The sequence below is a fragment of the Pipistrellus hanaki genome, assembly GCF_964339955.1.
Source record: "Pipistrellus hanaki genome assembly, chromosome: 18".
Classification (NCBI taxonomy): Eukaryota; Metazoa; Chordata; class Mammalia; order Chiroptera; family Vespertilionidae; genus Pipistrellus; species Pipistrellus hanaki.
The window spans coordinates 30058988-30083199 of record NC_140520.1 but is presented as its reverse complement, the minus strand read 5'-3'; the positions used below and the strand labels follow the sequence as shown (position 1 = coordinate 30083199).

At 36.9% G+C, this 24212-nt stretch overlaps 1 protein-coding gene across 1 annotated transcript; it reads left to right on the top strand.

The window, feature by feature from the left end:
- Window positions 1–24212, top strand: LOC311613060 (membrane cofactor protein-like; the record flags this gene model as incomplete). The annotated part of the gene is made up of 7 exons (XM_084866533.1): window positions 1–64; window positions 1926–2111; window positions 3375–3477; window positions 8263–8348; window positions 9164–9361; window positions 18992–19171; window positions 24055–24212. The coding sequence occupies 7 exons, from the start codon at window positions 1–3 to the stop codon at window positions 24210–24212; spliced, it is 975 nt and encodes a 324-aa protein (XP_084722659.1).

The window sequence follows — 24212 nt, the reverse complement described above, 5'->3', positions numbered from 1 at the left end:
ATGGATGGATCTTGCGAGGATTATGCTAAGGAAGTAAGTCAGCCAGAAAAGGACATGATAACTAGTAAGTTCCAGAAAAATGAACTAAAATATTCAGCAGAAGCTAACAGCTGTTGTTTTTTTAAGCAACAAATGAAAAAAGCAAAGAAATAAAACAGCTCACAAATAGTAACATGGTAGTGAGCAAGAGGTTAAAAGGAGGTGAAGGAAGGAGACTAAACTTTACAATAGAGTATACAGATGTCCTATTACAACATTGTGCACCTGAAATTTACATAATGTTTTTAACCAGTGTTCACCCAATCCATTTAAGAGTCATATATTCTTTGTTATTTGATAGAAGTAAATATATATATTTAATATATATAAGTATTTAATATATATAATATATATAAGTATTTAATTTACTTATAAGTAAATTATAAGTAATTTATGTTCCACCAACGTTCCAATCTATGAATCCCAAGGGTGATCCTGAACCCCCTTATCATCCGGGGGAAAAGGTAGAATATGAAGTAAATATATATATTTACTTATATACTTATTTACTTATAAGTAATTAATTTACTTATATACATTATAATATATATAAGTAGTTAATATATATAAATATATATTTTTTAAAGTTTAACATCAATCCAGGGCATAAAAAAAGAGATTTCTCAGGGATCAGCATAGATCTAGCTCCTTTCTTAGATCCTTACTCTTACAGGAGGGACCTCTGCATGCTTTTAGCCCTTCAGGACTTTACTTGATGTGTCTCCATCACATTATCTTACATACTAATTCCATCAGGTTTGCTAGGTTTTCAAGCCCACAGACAATTTAAAGGAAGAGGGATGTCAGAAGCAGGAATGATACTATCCTAGAAAGAAAGAAAAAACTACCAAAAAAATCCAGAAAGAAAAAATTCTAACAGCATAGCAATACAGTAACACAGCTTCAACAGCTACCTCAGAACTTTGGTGGCCAAGCATGATCCATTGATGAGTGAAGAAAGAATGCATTATATTTAAAATAGTGTTAAAGTTATAAATTTTAACATTTAATTAACCTTTATTCACTTATTAATGTGAAACATATGAAAATGAAGTCTTATATTTTAAAATAGTTTAGTCCATAAGTATTTTGACCTATGAAATCCACAATGCTTATTTAAGAGTCAGCACCTACTATAGCATCTCTTGAGCACGCAAGGGGTACAGAGGGTAGTAAGAAAAAAAGGCATGTGATCCTGACCTCTAGGAACTTTGCCTCCTGAAAGGAGACTGAGCCTGAGGTAACAAGCCATCATCAGTTTGTGTTTCAAACTGTGTAAGAGTAATTTGATCCAGGGCTATAAAGCCTTCTTAGGGGGAGAGGTGAGTGTGAAATGAACTCAGAAAAAAAATGGGAAGGATGCATATCTATAAATATATTTTAAACCAAAAATGCCCCTGCTGTCTCTCCAATTTACTGTTGAAAGAATATTCAGCTTATGCTCATCCCCCCACCCCACCCCACCCAAAAAAAGGAAAAAATATTCAAAAGCTTCTATTGAAAGCAACCACACCTCATCTGGTAGAAGCCTGGCACAACCACTTAAAATCTTGCCAAGGCCGAAACCGGTTTGGCTCAGTGAATAGAGCATCGATCGGCCTGTGGACTCAAGGGTCCCAGGTTCAATTCCGGTCAAGGGCATGTATCTTGGTTGCGGGCACATCCCCACTAGGGGGTGTGCAAGAGGCAGCTGATGGATGATTCTCATCCATGTTTCTGACTCTCTAACCCTCTCTCTTCCTCTCTGTAAAAAAAATCAATAAAATATATTTAAAAATAAAATAAAATCTTGCCAAGGACCTCCATTTGTTCTGGAAGGCCATAGTCTGTGACTGGTGAAAAAGAGAGAACACTTTATGTTCATGTTCTTATTTTGTTATGTCCAGATGCCTGTGATAACCCGCCAACGTTCCAATCTATGAAACCCATGGGTGATCCCGAACCCCCTTATCATCCGGGGGAAAAGGTAGAATATGAATGTCGCCCAGGATACAAGCATCGTTTTCCTGCATTTACCACCACAGAGTGTCAGCCTGATGGCACATGGACATCTCTCCGGGAGGCTTGTAGAAGTAAGTACACAACATTTTAATTTTTATAGCTCTAGAGACTTTCACCCAATGTAGACTGCATATTCCACTATTACCAGGATGGCTTTCTCATGTGGATGTACGTTTTAGGTAGCTGTGTATTTTTTTCAGGTCTTAAAACTCTCCTGGAAATTTTTTATTTAGCCATCAATGCTCTGGGTCAGTGGTCAGCAAACTCATTAGTCCACAGAGCCAATTATCCACAAGACAAAGATTGAAATTTCTTTTGAGAGCCAAAAACCAACTTCTGCGCATGGGCCACGAAGTTTCAGTCGCACTGTACGTGTGGGCCCACACGTGGTATTTTATGAAAGAGCCACACTCAAGGGGCCAAAGAGCTGCATGTGGTTTGCCAACCACTGCTCTGCGTAAATGAGAATCTTAAGTTTGGCCATCAGCAGTAACATGGATGGACCTCGAGAATATTATGCTAAGCGAAATAAGTCAGTCAGAAAAAAACTAAAAAAAAACTGTATTGTTTCACTCATGTGAGATATAAAACTGAAATTCATAGACACAGACCACAGTTTGGTGGTCACCAGAAGGGAGACGGGATGTTGGTGACAGTAGTATGTGGTAACCCACATCCCACGTAGTTCAGGGTTTGGGATCTGGAGAAAGGTCCACACGCAAATGAAGGAAACGAGACAAGAAATAATAATTTGGAAATATTGGGGGCCAGGCGGGCAAGCCCAATGTAAGAGAAAGGACTTCCACTGGTGCCCAGGCCTCGCCAGCCTTTTATTCAATTTTGGACACACAACCTAGCTCTTAGGCAGGTAATTGAGGTAACAGACAGACTATCTTAAAGGTCAGTAAATATTAGAGAGATTTACTGTGAGACTATTTGGTCAGGAAATGGCTTGAGCCCCCATTGTCTGGACTAAACAATCGGTGCACAGCTCTGGCCCTTGCCAGGGGCTTAAGGGTCACCAGCATTCCGGATTCCTTCTTTACAAATCTCTGATAGTGAAGACAATGGTGGCTTCCCACAGCAGTACAGGCTAAAGGGGACTAAATTTATGTGACCATTTGGGTGGTGGGCACACAACACAATATACAGATCATGCATCATAGAAATGTATGTTTGAAACCTATGTATGCTCATTAACCAATGTCACCCCAATAAATGTAATAACAATAAATAAGAAGAAGATTTCCACCAACTTAATAGCGCATTGTAGAATTTTTATTTTGATTCAAATCTGTTTTGAAATTGGTTTAAACAAATGTGTTTTCTTTTAGAAAAGTCATGTACACAGCTAGAAGAACTGCTAAATGGAGAAATAATCTATGTAAATGGGAGTCATGAGTTTGGTACACAAGCTCAGTATGTTTGTAATGAGGGGTAAGTAAGCTGCTTCTTGGAGGAAGAAGGTCAGTGTTGCTGGTCCCATTGTTGGTCTGGTTCTCTTCTTCTCAAGCATTTCCATTCTGTTGATTTCATCTTGCTGTCTGAGGAACAAGTTGTACTTACAGCCAACCAACCCTTGGGCTTTTTATGGAGACTGAAAAGATGTGTAATAAATAAAGAAATTTAACTTGAAGGAAACAAAATTGTGTCATACTAACTTATATAAGAAAATCCTAATATGTAATTCAACCAAACAATGGAGTGATAGGTCACTATGATGCGCACTGACCACCATGGGGAAGATGCTCAATGCAGGAGCTGCCCCCTGGTAGTCAGAGCACTCCCACAGGGGGAGCACTGCTCAGCCAGAAGCCAGCTGATGGCTGGCGGTGGAAGCCTCTCCTGCCTCCGCTGCAGTAAGGAGCGAGGCATCCGGACTGTGAGAGGGCACAGGCCAGGCTGAGGGATACCCTCCAGTGCATGAAATTTCATGCACCAGGCCTCTAGTAAGTAATGATAAATCTATCTTAGTCATTAAAAATGTACTAACTGCCGAAACCGGTTTGGCTCAGTGGGTAGAGCATTGGCCTGTGGACTGAAAGGTCCCAGGTTCGATTCCGGTCAAGGGCATGTACCTTGGTTGAGGGTACATCCCCAGTAGGAGGGGCGGGGGTTGCAAGAGGCAGCTGATTGATGATTGATTCTCTCTCATCTATGTTTCTAACTCTCTATCCCTCTCTCTTCTTTGTAAAAAATCAATAAAATATATATTTTTAAATGTAGTAACTGTGGCGACATAGTCCTAAATTAAACTATAATAAGTCAAAGGGTGGAAAGAGAGACGGGGAATTGATCAGGTAACAGAAAAAATGGCAGGAACTAATGAAATGTGTGTTGAAACTTTAAATGAACTTCCAGAGCTACTTCAGAATCCTGTGAATAGAAGAGCTCTTATAGCTCCTATTCAAGCAAGGGCTAGCTGACCACCAGATTTCACTGTGTCCTACTTACACAGCAACCTTTCCGATTGCTGCCAATAAACCATTCAAAAGCAGCAAACACTTCTTCCTACATATCTGTGCACCTATCCCAGAACTAGCCCCACTTACCCTTCTTCTGCCCCCTTATCTGTAGCCCATGTAACTTCCTTCAGAATAACTTACATCTTCCTCCTCAAAGCTGTAAGAGAACCCATTAAACCAGGAGGGCAGAAATGCTTGCCTTCATCTGTCCCTGCTGCTGCTGGAGGTGCAGACTGCGTGCCCCAGGACCTGGTCCTTTTTTCTGGGGAGCGTATGGCTAGTCAGTGAGCCTGTTCCTTTTGTCTGTGAAGATTTTTGTTTTGCAATTGTACCCACTTTGTGGTCAGAGAAGAGACATTGCATGATGTATATATTTTTAAAGCTATTGATTAGTTAATATTAACTTGTGGCTCCAAGTACGGTCTACCCCGGACTATGTCCTGTGTGCTTTTGAGGGGAATTTGAATTCTGTTCTATGGTGCTCTGTGTCTGTGAGATCAGTTGTTGAAGTGTTGTTGAATCCTCTATTTTCAGTCTGATTTCAGTCTAGTTGTGCTATCTACCATTGTGAGTGGGATATTAAAGTTTCCAACTATTAATGGAGAAATGCCTGTTTCATAGAAATGTGTATTTCTCTCTACAGTTGTGTAGCTTTTGCTTCATGTATTTTGAAGGTCTCTTATTTGGTGCATAAATGTTTATAATTATATCTTCTTGCAGCTTGTGAAACTGATTAAAATATAAGATGCTTATCTCTTATAAACTTTTCTGATTCAAAGTCTATTTTGTCTGAACTAGTATAGTGAATGATTCTACCCTCTTTTGGTGACAAGGTGCATGGAAAATCTTTTTCCATTCTTTCACTTTGTCCTTGTTCATCTCTTTGAATCCCAGGTGAGTCTCCTATAGACAGCATGTAGATGGATCTTTTGTTTTTATCCATTCTGTCCATATCTACATATTGTCAAATTTAATCCATTTAAATTTAAAGTAATTATTGCCTGACCAGCATTGCTTAGTGATTAAATGTCAAACTGTGAACCAGGAGACACATTTCCATTCCCTGTCAGGGCACATGCCTCTGTTTCAGGCTTGATCTCCAGTGAGGGGCACACAGGATGCAGCTGATGTTTCTCTCTCACATTGATGTTTCTTTCCCTCTCTCTTCCCCTCTCTCCAAAATAAAATAACATATATATACATTTTTTTTAAATTAAAAATAATTATAGACAAGGAGAAAGCTCTTTGTTTTTTAAAGCTTTTTTTTGTGCAGTTCTCTTTTCATTTGCTGGTTAAGTCTTATAATGAAATGCTGTAATCCCTTATTCATTTTCTGTTGTGTATATTCTATAGTGATTTTGTTTCCAGTTCCCAGATGATTACATTTAAAATCCTAGACATATAACATTATTATTTGAATTTATAGCAACTTAAATTCAATACATTTCAATAATTGATCCTTATCAGCTCCATCCCCATCCTTTTGGGTTGTTAATATCATACTATCATCCAAATAATAAATGAAATAATAGCTCTTATACCATTTATTTTCATTGTAAGATTAGTTTCTTAAATCACATAGAACATAAAAAATACATTTACAAACCATTGTTATCATAATACCAGATTTAATAATTGCCCATGAATATACCCACAGTGAGATGTTGATCCTTAAGGCATGACTGATGTAACCAAAAAACATAGGTTTGGCTGCCTGCTGCAAGGAAACCCAAACTTGGGAGGCAGGTGCCGCTACAAAAGGAAAGAGGTTTTATTCAGGTGCCCAAGACCCGGAATTCTCAGCTCAAAGACCTTCCCCGCTTCCTGTCCAAGCCCCCAGATTTTATATTGATAGGGAGGATAGGAATTTTTTTCTATGCAATTTTTATCTTGCTAGATTTTGGCACACTTGGGTCCTGTCCATTCATCTTTAGAACTTGTGGTGCCCCAAGTGTAAGAATCAGCCCCAGTACCATCTTGGCCAATGGGGGAGACTCCGCAGCGCAAGGACTGACTGCCCAGGTAACGTTATTCTCTAGTGTCCTTTTATTTCGCCTTTTAGGGCACTCCTAAGCATTCTTTGCATATTAGGTATAGTGATAGCAACTTCTCTTAACTTTTATTTTTGGAAAGTCTTAATAGTTCCCTCACTATAAAAGCACAGTTTTGCTATAGAAAGGACTTTTGATTGAACTTTTTTTTTTTTTTTTTTTTTTTTTTTTTTTATCATTTTGAGTCTATTAGTTCAACGTCTTCTGGCCCCAGGTTCCTGAGGAATATCTGCTATTTAGTTGGGGCACTGACTACTTTCCCCTTAGATTGTCAAATAAAACAATGGCAAGCCTAGACAGCATGGCTCAGTGGTTAAGCGACAACCTATGAACCTGGAGATCATGGTTCAATTCCCAATCAGGGCACATGCCTGGGTTGCTGGCTCAATCCCCAGTGTGGGGTGTGCAGGCGGAAGCCAATCAATGATTTTCTATCATCATTGGTATTTCTATCTCTCCCTCTCCCTTTCTCTCTGAAATTAATAAATAAATATTATATATATATATATATATATATATATATATATATATATATATATTTTTTTTTTTTTTAATGGCAAGAGTCAACACAACAATAGCCGTCCAGTGTGAAAGAATCAAAATTTACCTCTTTTTCTTGTCAGATGGGCAAAAATATATTTTTTGGAGTGCCACAGAATTTTAGTAATTAGTTTTTGTGTGCCATGAGATGAAAACGGTTGAAAACATCTGACATAGATATTCTCAAAGAAGTGTTAGCCTCATTGAGAAGCACAATATATACAAAGGTGTCCAAGGACAATAATAAACAACAAGTACCACAGAAGTAGACTTGTTCATGATGGTTATAAGGAGAGTGCAGAAGGAGGAGAGAGTTCTATGAATTTAAATCATCAGAGATTTCATAGAGGAGGAGGCTCCCTGAGCTACACCTAGGAAGATACTCTAATCTGAAGAGTATTCAGAACGTCAAAAACTTGCCTAGCTCTCACTGTGTTCCAGATGCCAATTCACCTGCTACTCAAAACCATCCCATGACATATATACCTTTCCACACATGGAGGATTTAAGAAAGGGAACCAGCCCCAACCATTTTGACTCAGAGGTTAGGTCACCAAACTGTGAACTGAAGGGTCCCAAGTTTTATTCTGAGCAAGGGCACATATTATAGATGCATCTCTTTCACATCCATGTTTCTCTCTCTCTGTCTCTCCCCCGCCTTCAAATGACCCTAAAAATTAATTGAAAAGAAATCATCAGGTGCGGGTTAACAAAAATTAAAAGTTATTAAAAAAAAATAAAGGGAAACATTAAACAATTTGTCCAAGCTCAACAAGCAAGTCAGCCTTGGAGCTGGGACTCAAATGCAGTCATGTCAGCTCTTGGGCCAGATCTTTCTACTCAATAGTTGCCCTGACAGAGCAGAATGGCATGAGCAAGGACATAGGTGTGACAGTGCGAGGTGCCTGCCAGAAGTAGCAATCACCAGATTGTCCAGCGTGACAGGTTTATTTAGACACTTGGCTCTAAGACAATGTGTGTTCATATGAAGAATCTCCCCATTTCATTACATTGTAGATTCAGTTAACATATTCAATACCTGTCACTTCAAAAACTTCTCTTTCAAGGTACTGTAGTGCAGAAAAACAACCATACAAAAACTTATTTATTAGTATGTGTTCTTGGTAACTGATAAAGAAACAATAATCATTCCTTTTCTCATTTAGTTACTACCTACTTGGAACAAAAATTCTACATTGTGAACTCTCTGGAAATGATGTGGAATGGAGTGATGCTTCACCAAGATGTGAAAGTAAGTACATTCTCTTTAGAATTTACAGCAACCGTTCTCAAACTTTTTGGCCTGGGGACCCCTGTATACTTTATAATTAACCAAGACCCCACAGAGCTTTTCTGCAAGTGGGTTAGTGCTATTGATATTCCTTATATTGGAATTAAAACAGAGATTTTTAAATAATTATTCATTAATTAATTTTTAAGAATAATAAACTCAATGCATGTTAACAAATGCAACATATTTTTTTGTAACATCAAACATTTCCAAAACAAAGGGAAGAGTGTCATTGCTTTACATTTTTTCTAATCTCTTTAGTATCTGGCTTAAAGGAAGACCTCCAGATTCATTCTGTGGCATTATCAGAAAGTCTAAAGCCATTGGAAAATTTCACATAAAGGATGACATGAGAAAAGACAAAATCGTGGTATACCTGAGAACCTCTGATTCAGAAATGGATGTAGCATTTCTCAACTAGCACTGAGTTTTCCTAAATCATATTTTCTCATTAAATTGTCAGCATCTCTTATGATTAGAAAAAAACTTAGCATGGCCTTACAGATACACACAAGTATTTCATACAGATAGCTTCTATGGGTATTTAAGAAAATAGGTTTTAGTCTAGAATTTCATTTTTCTATTAATGGTTTAAGTTGGGATAATACATTTCTTTCTATAAATTTTGTTTTAAATGTATATTGGATTTGCAACTAGATGTAAAAATCATATGATAATGAACTATGGAAGGCAATTCATAGGACACTACTAATGCTGTCTTAATCTTTTACTTTTTCTATTGCCTTTCCTGTCCTTTTTTATTTTCTCTTTTTAAGAGATTTGGTGTAAATCACCTAAACAAATACCAAATGGAAGATTCACCAAAAACCAAAAGGATAGATTTGAATATAAAGAAGAAGTTACTTATGATTGCAATCCTTCAATAGGACTAGATGAATATACACTTGTTGGAGAGAGCACACTTGTTTGTTCTGGGCTTAACCAATGGAGCTCAGAATCTCCTGAGTGTAAAGGTAATAACATTTTTATTTCTTTCCCTCCCATTTAAAAACAAAAACAGTGTGGAAACTTTTACCAACTTTTGAATACTTTGGCCACCAAGTAAAAAAAATAAATAAATACAGTCATGTATGCTTGTTCCTCCAAACATGCATATTTGTTTCTAATCTAATTTATGAGTGAAACAGAATAAAAATAATTCTACTGGCAGAGTTTCCCACTATTCACCACATACATTCTTGACATTGCTGTTTATACATTGTTAATTACTATGTATATGCATAAGTTAAATTTTTGGGGGCTAGAAAGCATCAAAAAACATACACTGGCTTTAATGAAGTTTTATTCATAATACAAGAAGTTTGACAGTTCTGGCTGGCCAAAATGCTAGAATAAATTGTAAGGGATTGACCTTCTCATCAATTAGATTGATAAAGTCTAAGTAAAGCATGAAGGCATACATTGTTTAATTGTGCTTTGCTTTATTGCCCTTCACACATATTGCATTGTATTTTATTCATTTTATTTTTTTGCGAATTGAATATCATAACCCATCAAAACAACTGTAACCTTCTTTACTTCAATACTCATTTATTGTTGTAGCCTGAAATTACTCAGAGGTTTACCTATACTTTATTTTTTTTTATTTTTTTTTTATTAAATTATTATCTGTGTACATATTTTAACATTGCCCCCCCCATACATACCCTCCCTCCCCAGAGTTTTGTGTCCATTGGTTGTACTTATATGCATGTATACAAGTCCTTTGGTTGATCTCTTATTTCCCCCAGATCTCCCTACTCTCCCCCTGTAATTTTACAGTCTACTTGTTGCTTTACTGTCTCTATATCTATCTTTTGGTTTGTCAGTTTATAATGTTTTTTAATATCCATAAATGAGTGAGGCCATGTGGTATTTCTCTTTCATTGACAGGCTTATTTCACTCAGCATGATGTTCTCTAGTTCTATCCAGGTTGCTGCAAATGATGAGAATTCCTTCTTTTTTATGGCAGCATAGTATTCCATTGTGTAGATGTACCAAAGTTTTTTGATCCAATCATCTGCTGACGGGCACCTAGGCTGTTTCCAGATTCTAGCTATTGTAGACTGTGCTGCTATGAACATAGGGGTGCATATATCCTTTCTGATTGGTGTTTCTAGTTTCTTGGGATATATTCCTAGGAGTGGGATTACTGGGTCAAATGGGAGTTCCATTTTCAGTTTTTTGAGGAAACTCCATACTGTTCTCCACAGTGGTTGCACCAGTCTACATTCCCACCAGCAGTGCACGAGGGTTCCTTTTTCTCCGCAACCTCGCCAACACTTGTCGTTTGTTGATTTGTTGATGTTGGCCGTTCTGACAGGTGTGAGATGGTACCGCATTGTTGTTTTGATTTGCATCTCTCGGATAATTAGTGACTTTGAGCATGTTTTCATGTGCCTTTTGGCCTTCCTTCTGTCTTCTTTTGAAAATATTCTATTTAGGTCCATTGCCCATTTTTTAATTGGATCATTAATCTTCCTTTTATTTAGTTGTATAAGCTGTTTGTAGATGTTGGAGATTAAACCTTTATCAGTGGTAACATTTGCAAATATGTTCTCCCACACAGTGGGCTTTCTTGTTGTTTTGTTGATGGTTTCTTTTGCTGTAAAAAAGCTTTTTATTTTGATGTAGTCCCATTTGTTTATTTTCTCTTTAGCTTCCATTGCCCTAGGGGCAGTATCAGTGAAGAAGTTCTTTAGGCATATGTCTGAGATTTTGTTGCCTGTGGATGCTTCTAGTATTTTTATGGTTTCCCGTCTGATGTTTAAGTCCTGTATCCATTTTGAGTTTATTTTTGTGTATGGTGTAAGTTGGTGATCTAGTTTCATTCTTTTGCATGTATCTATCCAATTTTCCCAACACCATTTATTGAAGAGACTGTCTTGACTCCATTGTATATTTGTGCCTCCTTTGTCAAATATTAATTGAGCATAGTGATTTGGGTTGATATCTGGGTTCTCGATTCGATTCCATTGATCTATATGTCTGTTTTTGTGCCAGTACCAGGCTGTTTTGAGAACAGTGGCTTTGTAATACAGTTTGAAGTCTGGTATTGAGATCCCTCCTACTTTACTCTTCTTTCTCAGGATTGCTGTGGCTATTCGGGGTCTTTTATTGTTCCAAATGAACTTTTGGAGAGTTCTTTCTAGGTCAGTGAAATATGCCGTTGGTATTTTAATGGGGAGTGCATTGAACCTATAGATTGCTTTAGGAAGTATGGACATTTTGATGATGTTGATTCTACCAATCCATGAACATGGTATGTTCTTCCATCTGTTTACATCTTCCTCTATCTCTTTTTTTAGTGTCGTGTAGTTTTCCGCATATAGGTCCTTTACTTCCTTAGTTAAGTTTATTCCCAGGTATCTTAATTTTTTTGGTGCGATGGTAAATGGAATTGCTTTTTTAGTCTCTGTTTCTATAAATTCGCTGTTGGTGTATAGAAATGCCATAGATTTCTTGGCGTTAATTTTGTATCCTGCTACATTGCCAAATTCATTTATTAAGCCAATTAGTTTTTTAATGGAGTCTTTTGGGTTTTTTATATACAATATCATGTCGTCTGCAAATAAGGATAACTTTACTTCTTCTTTTCCAATTTGGATGCCTTTTATTTCCTCCTCTTGTCTAATTGCAATGGCTAGTACTTCCAGTACTATGTCAAAGAGGAGTGGCGATAGTGGGCATCCCTGTCTTGTTCCTGATCTTAGAGGGAATGGTTTTAGTTTTTGCCCATTGAGTATGATGTTGGCTGTGGGTTTATCATATATAGCTTTTATTATGTTGAGGTATGATCCTTGTACTCCCACCTTGTTGAGAGTTTTTATCAGGAAAGGGTGTTGGATTTTATCAAATGCTTTTTCTGCATCAATTGATATGACTATATGATTTTTATCTTTCAACTTGTTTATGTGATGAATCACGTTTATTGATTTGCGGATGTTGTACCAACCTTGCATTCCTGGAATAAATCCTACTTGGTCATGGTGTATGATCTTTGTGATGCTCTGCTGGAGCCGATTTGCTAGAATTTTGTTGAGGATTTTGGCATCTATGTTCATTAGGGATATTGGCCTGTAATTCTCTTTCATTGAGTTGTCTTTATCTGGTTTTGGTATTAGGGTGATGCTGGCTTCATAGAAGGAGTTTGGAAGTGTTCCTTCCTCTTGAATTTTTTGGAATAGTCTGAGGAGGATAGGTTTTAGTTCTTCCTTGAATGTTTGATAAAACTCTCCTGTGAAGCCATCTGGCCCTGGGCTTTTGTTTGCTGGAAGCTTTTTGATGACTGTTTCAATTTCTTCCCAAGTCACTGCTCTATTGAGATTTTTAGATTCTTCCAGATTGAGTTTTGGAAGGTTGTATTTTTCTAGGAATATGTCCATTTCCTCCAGGTTGTCCAGTTTGTTGGAATAGAGTTGTTCGTAGTATTTTGTAACAATCCTTTGTATTTCGGCGGGGTCTGTTGTTATTTCACCTCTTTCGTTTCTGATTTTGTTTATTTGAGTCCTCTCTCTTTGTTTCTTGGTTAGTCTGGCTAGAGGTCCATCTATCTTGTTTATTCTTTCAAAGAACCAGCTCTTGGTTTTGTTGATCTTATGTATTGTTTCTTTGGTCTCTATGTCGTTTATCTGTGCTCTGATTTTTGTTATTTCCTTCCTTCTGCTTACTCTGGGCTTTTCTTGTTGCTCTTTTTCTAACTCTTTGAGTTGTAGAGTTAGCTCATTTGTTACCCTTTTTTCCAGTTTTTTGCAATAGGCTTGTAGGGATATGAACTTCCCTCTCAAAACTGCCTTTGCTGTGTCCCATAGATTTTGGATAGTTGTGTTTTCATTGTCATTTGTTTCTAGGATGTTTTTAATTTCTTCCTTGATTTCTTTGGTAACCCAGTCCTTGTTTAATAGCATGCTGTTTAGTCTCCATGTGTTTGATTTCTTTGGATTTTTTTCATTGTAGTTAATTTCCAGTTTTATGGCACTATGATCTGAGAAGATGCTTGATATGATTTCTATCTTTTTGAATTTGAAGAGACTTTGCCTATGTCCCAAAATGTGGTCTATCTTTGAGAATGTCCCATGTGCGCTTGAGAAGAATGTATATTCTGTGGCTTTGGGGTGGAATGTTCTGAAAATGTCGATTAATTCCATCTGGTCTAGCGAGTCATTTAGGATTGATATTTCTTTGCTGATTTTTTGTTTAGATGATTTGTCAAAGGGTGACAGTGGGGTATTAAAATCTCCTACTATGATTGTATTGCTATTAATCTCTCCCTTAATGTCCTCCAGCAATTTTTTTATATATTGGGGTGCTCCCGTATTGGGTGCATATATATTTACCAGGGTTATTTCTTCTTGTTGGATTGCTCCCTTTAGTATTATGAAGTGGCCTTCATTATCTCTTGTTATGTCCTTCACTCTGAGATCTAATTTGTCAGATATAAGTATTGCTACCCCAGCTTTTTTTTCATTTCCATTCGCCTGGAAAACCTTTTTCCATCCCTTCACCCTCAGTCTGTGTGCATCCTTTTTTCTGAGGTGGGTTTCTTGTAGACAACAGATATATGGGTCTTGTTTTCTTATCCAATCCGTTACCCTATGTCTTTTTATTGGAGCATTTAGTCCATTTACATTTAAAGTTATTATTGATAGATACTGATTTGACGCCATTTTTATTCTATACCCCTGTGTTCCTTCTTTGCTTTCAATTTCTTTAATTTTACAGTAGACCCTTTAGCATTTCTTGCATTGCTGGTTTGGTGGAGATAAATTCCCTTAGTCTGTTTTTGTCTGTGAAGCTCCTGATTTCACCTTCACTTTTGATTGATAGCCTTGCTGGGTACAGTATTCTTGGATTCAGACCCTTCCTTTGCATGACGTTGTATATTTCATCCCATTCCCTTCTGGCCTGATAAGTTTCTGTGGAGAAATCAGTTGCTAGTCTGATGGGGGCTCCTTTATATGTAACTGTCTGTCTCTCTCTGGCTGCTTTTAAAATTCTTTTTTTGTCGTTGGTATTTGCCAGCTTAATTATAATGTGCCTAGGGGTGGATTTTCTGGGGTTCATTTTGCTTGGGACTCTGCGAGCATCTTGGATTTGTGTGGGTTTTTTCTTCTCTATCTCAGGAAAGTTTTCTGTCATTATTTCTTGAAATACGTTTTCCATGTCTTCCTCAATTCCCTTTCCTTCTGGAACCCCTATTATTCTAATATTGTTTTGTTTTGTATTGTCCCAAAGTTCCCTTAGACTTTCCTCCTGTTTTTTAATTTTTTTTTCCAGAAGCTGTTCTAATTGGGTATTTTTTTCCATCTTGTCTTCTAGCTCACTGATGCGGTCCTCTGCTTCTTCTAATCTACTCTTGATGCTTTCTATTGAGTTCTTTACAGTAGCAATGTCATTTTTCATTTCTTCTTGGTTCTTCTTCATTTCCTCTTGGGTCTTACTCATATTGTCAAATTTGTCTTCCATTCTTTTTAGCCATCTTATGATCATTACTCTGAATTCTTGCTCTGGTAGGTTGCTTGAGTCTATCTCGTTTACTTCCTTTTCTGGTGAAGCCTGCTTTTCTTTCATTTGCGGACTGTTTTTTGGTCTGCCCATTATCTAGGATGTCTGGTTGTGTAGTTCTCTCTCTCTCCTGCTTTGATTTAAGGGCACAAAATACAACACAACCAGGTACTACACACAGGCACTGAATAGAAATGTGTTTGCAATATTAATAACCACCAATAATGGTGACTAGAACCCGGCTAACAAAAACATACAATCAAACAAAAAGCATAGGCAAATCAATCTTATATTAAAAAAAAAAAGCATACAACTTCAGTATAGTTAACACTCAACATACAACTTCAAAGAGTTAGAGAGATAGACTGTTTTTTTGTTTTGTTTTGTTGTTAGGACAACTACGAGGGAGGTGTGAATGGGCTTGGAGCAGGTAGTTGGAAATTAGATTTATACAAGTAGGGTGAAATTTTAGGAGGGGGTAGACAGAAGGAATGGGGAAAATCTAGAGCAGGAAAGGGTTAAGATAAACGGGGTACCAAAGGAAAAGATCGGAAAGAGGGTGAAGGCATAAAGGTAGGGTTGAGATAGAATAAAGCGTTGGAGAAGGAAAGATAGATAAAGACTGTAGAACAGTAATCCTGAGATTAAAAAAAAAAATCTATATAATCAAATGAAATAAAAATAATAAAAAGAAACAAAAGAAAATAAGATGAAAAAGGTAAATTAATAGTAGTAATAATGTTGATTACATATACAATGTAATAATTATAAAGGTAAAATCAAGTGAGGAAAAAGAAAAAAAATAGTTTCTTGAGTAAACGTTGCAAATAATGAAAACAAAAATAAAAAACAAAAATTTAAAAATTAAAAAAATAATAATAAAATTTAAAAAATTTAAGTAAAATTTGCAGTAATGAAGGTCATTTGCTTCCTCTATTGTTATGATCCAGTCCTGATTTTTAGGCAGGTTTTGCTTTGTTTTTATTACACTAGAGTCAATTTGTGAATTAGCCTCTGGGGGCAGTGTTTCTAGGTTGAGTTTCCAGACTCTAGTCTAGAGCCTCTCCAGCTTTTTTTTTTTTTTTTTTCTCTCTGCCCTCTCTGCAGCAGGAACTATGGAGGGGGGAGGGGGCAGGCCCGAGCAACTGCAATCTCCCGCAACTCTCCGATATCCCTCCGAGCCAGATCCAAATGTGTTGCTCTTTAGATATCTCCCCTGTTAGGAGCCCCGTCCACTCTCACGGGTGACACCCGCCCAACAGCGGGGGCTTCTACTTGTAATCACTGCCTTTGTCCTCCAGCTTCCGCGAGCGCGGGCGCGCAGGCTTGCGAGCACTCTCCACCCTCTCCCCGCGAAATCTGACCTTTTCGCCGAGCAGTGGGGTATTCCAATGCAGTCAGGTGTTCGCACCGCCTGGGATCCGCGTTCTGAGGGGCACCGCTGCTTGGTGGTCGCTGCGGCTGTGGATATTCAGGCCTCTGACACGATCCTATCTTCCTCTCAAGATGGTGAGGTTTCCCCGTGCAAGCCGGTAGGTAGCTCCGGGCAGGGACACACCCCGCGTGGGTGCTTCCCTGTGAGGGGCACCTCCGTCAGCAGCCCCCCAGCAGTTTCTTCTGGTGTTCGCTGTCTCCCAGCTTGCTAATAAACACTCACAGCACAAGACCATCAGTTGCTCTCTCTTTCTGCTTCGGGAGCGGGCTCAGAATCCGCCCATCTATTCTTCCGCCATCTTACCTCCTCCAATAAAATATTTTTTTCGGTTTACCTATACTTTAAAAACAATGCCCAAGGCATTCAAGCATGACCAAAAGCTGAACATACTGGAAAGTATTTGACTCTTGAACAAAAGGAATCACTGAAACAGGAAAATATGTTCTCTTTTCAAGTGCATATGTAATAATTCTAACACCATGTTCTAGACCAGTGTTCGGCAAACTCATTAGTCAACAGAGCCAAATATCAACAGTACAACGATTGAAATTTCTTTTGAGAGCCAAATTTTTAAAACATAAATTTCTTCTAAAGCCACTTTTTCAAAATAGACTCGCCCAGGCCGTTGTATTTTGTGGAAGAGCCATACTCAAGGGGCCAAAGAGCCTCAAGTGGCTCGAGAGCCAGTTTGCTGACCATGGTTCTAGACAATATATATACTTTTTTAATTTCAAAAATTGAAATTATTTATGATACAGTATCTTTACAATGGAATGAATGTAGAAATCAAAACAAAGATGTTTATAAAATCCCCAAATATTTAAAAATTATGAAGACACCTCTAACTAACCCATGAATAAAAGGAGGATTCACAAGGGAAATTAGAACATGTTTTAAATTGAGTAGAAATGAATACACAATATATTGAAGTATCAAAATTTGTGGAATAGAGCAAAAACACTGTTTAGAAGAATATTCATACCATGAAATACATACATTAGGACAAGTGAAAAGTTTCAGCTCAAGAATATAAGCTTTCACTTTAAGGAACTAAAAAGGAAAAGCAAGTAGAATACAGAACAAGAAAGCGGAAAGAAATAATGATAGAAATCAATAAAATTGAAAAAACATGTCGAGAGAATCATTGAAACAATCACCTGGTTCTTGGGGAAGATCAATAATATGGATAAACCTATAGCCTGTGTGACAGAAAAAGTAGAAGACACAAATTATCAATATCAGGAATAAAAAAGAGAACATCATTAAATACCCTGCAGGGCAGCATGGCTCAATGGTTGAATATCCATTACAGTTCAAGGGCAATTCAGTGACCCTAGGAGAAGGGTCAGTAGAAATTCATTAAAAATGAAGTTAAAATTAAAAAAAAAAAAAAGATTTGAAGACCTGACCAGTATGATTCAGTTGGTTTGAGCATTGTCCTATTCACTAAACAGTGGTGGGTTTGATTTCTGGTCAGGGCACATACACAGGTTGTGGGTTTGATCACCTGTTGAGGTGTATATGCAAGCATCCGACCTCCGTTGCTCTATTACATCAATGCATCATTCTCTCCCTTCTTCTCTAAATTTTTTTTAAAATAATAATAATAGCATGTCCTCAGGTGAGAATTAAAAATAAAGGTTTTGAGATAAAAGCTAAGAGGATTGTCACCACCCTGTCTGCACTACCAGAGTTGCTAAAGGAAGTTCTTCAGGCTGAAGGGCAAAGATCCTGATTCAGGTCCCCAGGCAGGAGGAAGTGCACTCTTCTGGTTTAAAAGCAGTGCCTTATGGACCCTATGATCCCTCAGATTTAATCTCAGAAGGTGTTTTCTTGTATGTACTGCCCAGCCCAGTGTTTTGTTTTTTGTTTTGTTTTGTTTTTCCAATTTCTTTGAAACCCATTACTGGATCCTGGAATCAATCCAGAGGGTCCTGCCCCACACTTCACTTTGTAAGAAGTAGAACAGAATGGAGACTACCTGAGTACATGGGTATGAAGGCTAATTATGAAGTTTTACCTTTATTTCAGACCTGTGAGATTTCAATATAAAATGTGAGGTCTGATCTCTGAGTTTCAGTCCAAAATATTTGGAAAACCCGACCTTAAGTTCACTGGCCTTTCTATTTCTTGCACATCCTAGTTCTTGCATGTTGTTGACACCTGATAACTTTCTCTCTGCATATGTTTGCATGGCTACTTTCTTTTCGACTTCTTACCTTTGAACTCAAGCATTACCTTCATACAAGAGCCTTTCCTGCCTTTCTAGATCAGGATACTATGTCAGTGTCAGCCTGAAATTAAAAAAAAAAAATTCCTAGAGCTAAAAGAACATCCAAAGTTGCTTTTGTACTTACCTCAAAATTGTATGGAGTAGTCAGACTTTCTCAAAACTTGTCAGTAATGGGACAGCTTTTAGGAAACCAATAATGTATAGTAATGAAGGTCTGTTCTTGGTGGGAAAAGGTTATTAGATGTCTCTGTATCTGTTTTCCTGGAATTAAAATGCACAAATAAAGTTGTTGTTGTTATTGTTTTTAATTAACATTCTGCCTTCCATTTCTTGTCTCTTTGTTCCCACGGGAAATTACTAATTTTCACTAGTTTTTTCTTTCCCCTGTTAAACCAGCTTTCTATTAATTCTGGAATTTTTTCACTTTTCAGTGGTCATATGTGAATATCCAGCACTGGAGAATGGGAGAGTGGTGTCAACAAGAAAAAAATTTGAGTACAGATCGGAGGTTACATTCCGATGCAATGAGGGCTTTCACCTTGAAGGCAGCAGCACTAGTGTCTGTGAAGTCAACAATACTTGGGAGCCTGAGATCCCAAAATGTATTAAAGGTACAAAGGGGGGTCTTTTTTGTCTTTCTTGTTTAGATTTTATTTCTTTGACATTAAATAGCAATGATATGGAATAATGGAAAAGAACGTTTTTTAATTTAACTCCATCTCATATTCATTTCCAGACAGGGGGTATGACATCAAATGTATGTTTTCATTGAGTCTTTACACATACATCACACAGGTGTCTAAATTTCTGTTTTCTGGCACTTCTTATTGATCAAAATGTATAGCACTCATTTTCAGATAAGCTGAACCACCATTTCACATTCCCATCAGTGAGGCCGGAAGGTTCCAGTTTCTCCACCTCTTTACCAATACTTGGGTTTGTTGTTTTTTTCTTATACTAGTCATCACAATGTATATGAAATAGTCTCTCATTGTGGTTTTTATTTTCATTTCCAAATAATTAGTGATCATATTTTTATGTACTTATTGGTGTTTTGTATGTTTTGTATATCTTCTTTGGAGACATGTCTCTTCAAGTCTTTTGCATGTTTTTGATTTGGGTTTTTCCTATCACTAAGTTTTAGGAGTTCATTATGTGTTTAAGATATTATCAGATATATTATTTGCAGATATTCCTTCCTATTCTATGAGTTGCCTTTTTACTCTGTTGATAATTACCATTGATAAAAGTTTTTAATTTTGCTGAAGTCCATCCAATTTACCTATTTTTTCTTCATTGCTTTTGCTTTTGGTGACACACTCAAAAAATCGTAGTCAGATCCAAAATCATGAGCTTGTCCTCTGTGCTTTTTTCTATGAGTTTTATAATTTTTGCACTTTGATCGACTTTGAGTTCATTTTTGTATATGATGTAAGATAAGGATCCACCTTCATTCTTTTCTTTGTAGATATCCAGCTTTCCAAGAACCATTTGTTGAAAAGATTGCCCTTCCCCCATTAAATGTTCTGAGCACCCTTTCATACAATCATTTGACCATATATGCATAGGTTTATTTGTGGGCTCTGTATTCTACTCAACTGGTCTGCCTGTGGTTATGCCTGTAGCACTGTGTTTTTGATTATTGTAGCTTTTGAGTAAGTTTTAAAATCAGAAAATGTAAGTTCTCTCAACTTTGCTCTTGCATTTCAAGATTGTCTTGGCTATCCCTAGTCCCTTGAGGTTCCATATGAATTTTATTTTAGATTTTTCTATTTCTGCAAAAAGCATATTCAAGATGTGATGGGGTTGCATACAGTCTGTAGGTTTCTTTGCATAGCATTAGCATCTTAGCTATATCATCTCTTCCAATGCATGAGCACAGGATATCTTTTCATTTATTTATATTGTCTTCTATTTCTTTCAGCAATGTTTTATAATTTCCAGTGTCGGAGTGTTTCACCTCCTGGTTAAGTTTCTTCTTTAAGTATTTTACTCCTTTTTTATCCTCAACCAAGAATATGTTTATTGATTTGAGAGAGAGAGAGAGAGAGAGAGAGAGAGAGAGAGAGAGAGAGAGAACTAACATGGATTGGCTCCCTTCTGTATATGCCCCTACTGGAGATCAAACCTGAAAACTAGGTATGAGCTCTTACCAGGAATCCAACCACAACCTTTTGGTGTATGGGATGATGCTCCAACCAACTGAGCTACTCTTACTTGCCGGCAATGAGGGGGTGAGGATAAGAAAAAGACAGACAAGAACAGATGGGGTCGGGAGGGCTCAGACCCGAGGTCTGCAGCCCCAAATTTTATTTTTCCAATCTTTAAATACAATTCTGAAGGAGGAAATATTTATTTCAGGCAATCATGCAGGTGGCCGTTTCTGCTAACATGATGAGTTCCTGTACAGATAAGTTCCTTCAGCACCTGATCTTTTACAACCACCTGACCTTTTACAACTACCTACCTTCTTCACTCACAGCTCCTTCTGTGTCAGCAGGCTCCTATCAATTGTTTTACCCTAAAGCAAAGATATCTGCAGTGAGCAGCATTCCTAGGGGTAGTAGTAATTTTCCACTTAAGGTTAATGGAAAGGGGGGCACATGGAGAGCTGTGTCCTACACCCATGCCTGCATTCAGGCATATAGGACCCCTGCATTCAGGGCAACTCCCCACACTTACTTGATGCTATTGTAAATAGATTTTCCTCATTTCCTTTCTAATTTGCTCCTTGTTAGTGTAATGAAGTGAAATTGATTTTTACTTGTTGATTTTATAGACTGCAACTTTGCCAGATTTATTTATTAGTTCCAACAGGTGAGTGTGTGTGCCTGTGTATGTGTGCATCTTTATAGTTTTCTACTTAAATGATCATGTCATCTAGGACAGAGGTGACTTGATTCCTTCCTTTCCAATTTGGATGCATTTTTTCTTTCCTAAATGCTCTGATTATAACTTTTAATATTATGTTAAATAGAAATGTCAAACATGGTCATCCTGTCTTGTTCCTGATCTTAAGGGGAAAACTTACAGTCTTTCATTGTCTGGTATGATGTTAGCTATTGGTTTGTCATAAATGGGCCTTATTATGCTGAAATTTATCTGCATTACAGAATCACCTCTAAACCATTTATTAAGCTCTCCTGTATCATTTAAATATAAGTAGAATCCCATTTAATCTATAGGCTATTATTGAGTCTACACTAATGACAAATTTGCACTCTCTACCACATAATATTGTCACAGGAAATGTTACTGGAGAGGAGGAAGAATGCTGATGACTGAATATAAATTTATAATATTTATGATACTACTTTAAATGAAAAACATTAATATAATTTATATAAGGAAAATAAAATTGTAAGAGATTTTGTATGAAGGCAAAAAATCCAAACCTAGATATTTAGGATTTGTAAGCTTTACTATTTTTTGCTCCTTTTTAAAGTTTTTGTTTTGTTTTGTTTTGTTCTTCTAGAAGATTCCATGCCAGTGATGAAGCACCAACTGGAGCTGATAACTTAGGTATTATTTTGGTTATTAATAACACTCAGTTATGAGACCTTAGAGTTCTCCATGGAAATATCATATTTCAATTAACACCAGTGGTTCAAGAAGAAACAACCTGACAAGTGAGAGTGGACATTTGCATTTATTTTTATGTACAGATTCCATGACAAATGGAAGCAGTAGTATGTGTAGACACATGCAGATAACACAGCTTTAAGAGGCCCCTCCAATTCAAATTCCTAGTGAGGTGAGGGAACTTTCTCAATTGCTGTGTTTATTTGAAGGTTGAAATATAGAAAACCTAACTTGCTTTCCATGTGATATGTTATTTTGTAATGGCAATTTGTAAATAACTTTTCTATCTATTCCTACCTTGTATACACAAGCAATAAAATAAGTTTGGTTAATTTTTTTTCTATAATAGGCTGGTGTATCACACTTTATGTAGGCTCACATAGTTTACACAATATGTGTTGAAGGAAAGGATCAAGTATGGTTGTGGCAGTTACAGGAAATGTAAGAATTTTTGATAAATGAGTGAAGAAAAATGGGTATTACTTTTCTTGACATTAGACTAGTTTAGTAAGGTTAGTCTTTTTGTAAAACGCACGTTAGGCCGGTTAGGTTTCCCCTGTGAACACTGTGGTCAAACTGTCACTGTGCCAGTAAATCCAAAGCACCTTCATTCTTTAAACACTTGATAATTTTTTTATGAAATAAAAAGAGCAGAAGTAAACATGCCAACATATAATTTAATCTATAAATTTAATAAAAATAATGGCAGTTTCAGAGCAGAGGTGCTACAGAACATTTCTAAGATTTAAGATGTTGCAGTATTATTTATGGCTTTCTGGACAGTCAAAATGCATGGTTGTTTCTTTGCATAATTTATTCACATGCTTTGGTGTTTCATTTGCATTCTTAAAATACTCTTGGTAATTAAAATTGTGTCTCATTAGGATTGCATGAGAAAGGATTGATAAAATAATGTCTTGCTTGTGAAAACTGCAAAATAGATCTATATAATCAATTAATAGAACTTCATTAATGATTTATTCCACAGACTCACTTTTTGGGGACAAAGTAGTAAATGAAATTTCTAACAAAATCATGGAATTATAGACTGAACACTGAATTAAACCAACTGGAATGGGAAAAGTACCTTCTTAAAATGATTTTTCTCTAATGTAGTAAATTCTTGTTTTTAGACTAATCTTTCTAATTTTAATCATAATACAGATTTTTATAATGTGGTGGGATTGCTACAGACAAAACAATGACAACTGAGATCCTATTAAGAGTTTCACAAGTTGGACCCTAAGCTGGGATTCATAGGAGAAGGATTCTGTGATCAAAATGAGCTGGATGCACTAGCTGTCACACTAAACTAGATCGATGAACATTTTCTTTGCTATAATTTATAGATGATCTCATCAAAATTAAAGTGTGTCAACTATGTGGAGACCCACATGTGCTCAATTCCCTTCAAAATGGCTTTATTTTTTCTCAGATGGAGGGCTCATTGCTGAGATTGTTCTTACATGTCCCAAAACTTGGATGCCATTTATATTAAAATATTAATGTGTAGAAGTGCATTTATAATTATTTTTTTAGTTTCTACAGTTTTTATAGCTTGAAATTAAGCAAACCAGTCTAGAAATACCTTACCCTTTATATGATAGTCTACTTTGTGTTGGTGACTGTATTTTCTTTTGTAGTCTAATATCCACTAAATATCCCAAATATTCATTGAGTGATATTCGAAATTAAGCAAGGACTCTTTTCTGGCTTACTGCAGACCCTAAGTGATTCTGGGGAACTTCCTTTAGACAATGAAGAGTCCAGATAGAATATGAATGTATATGGGCTTAAGTACAATAATATTTCTGCCCACTGAAATGTAACCAACATTGATTTCTTCTGCTAAGTTTGAAACTTGGTACTCGTTTTTAGAGTTACAGGTCATTTGTTTTCTGGTTTCTTATAGATCTTGCTGTTGCAGTAGGTGGCACCTGTGTGTACAGTGTCTTCACATCAGGAAGAGACAGTAAATTAAACACGTTTCTTGAACTTTTCAGGCCTTCTCATCTTGATGTACTTGTGCAGCTTTTGCTTGCATCTGTATTGCATGCTGCCTTGTTTTAA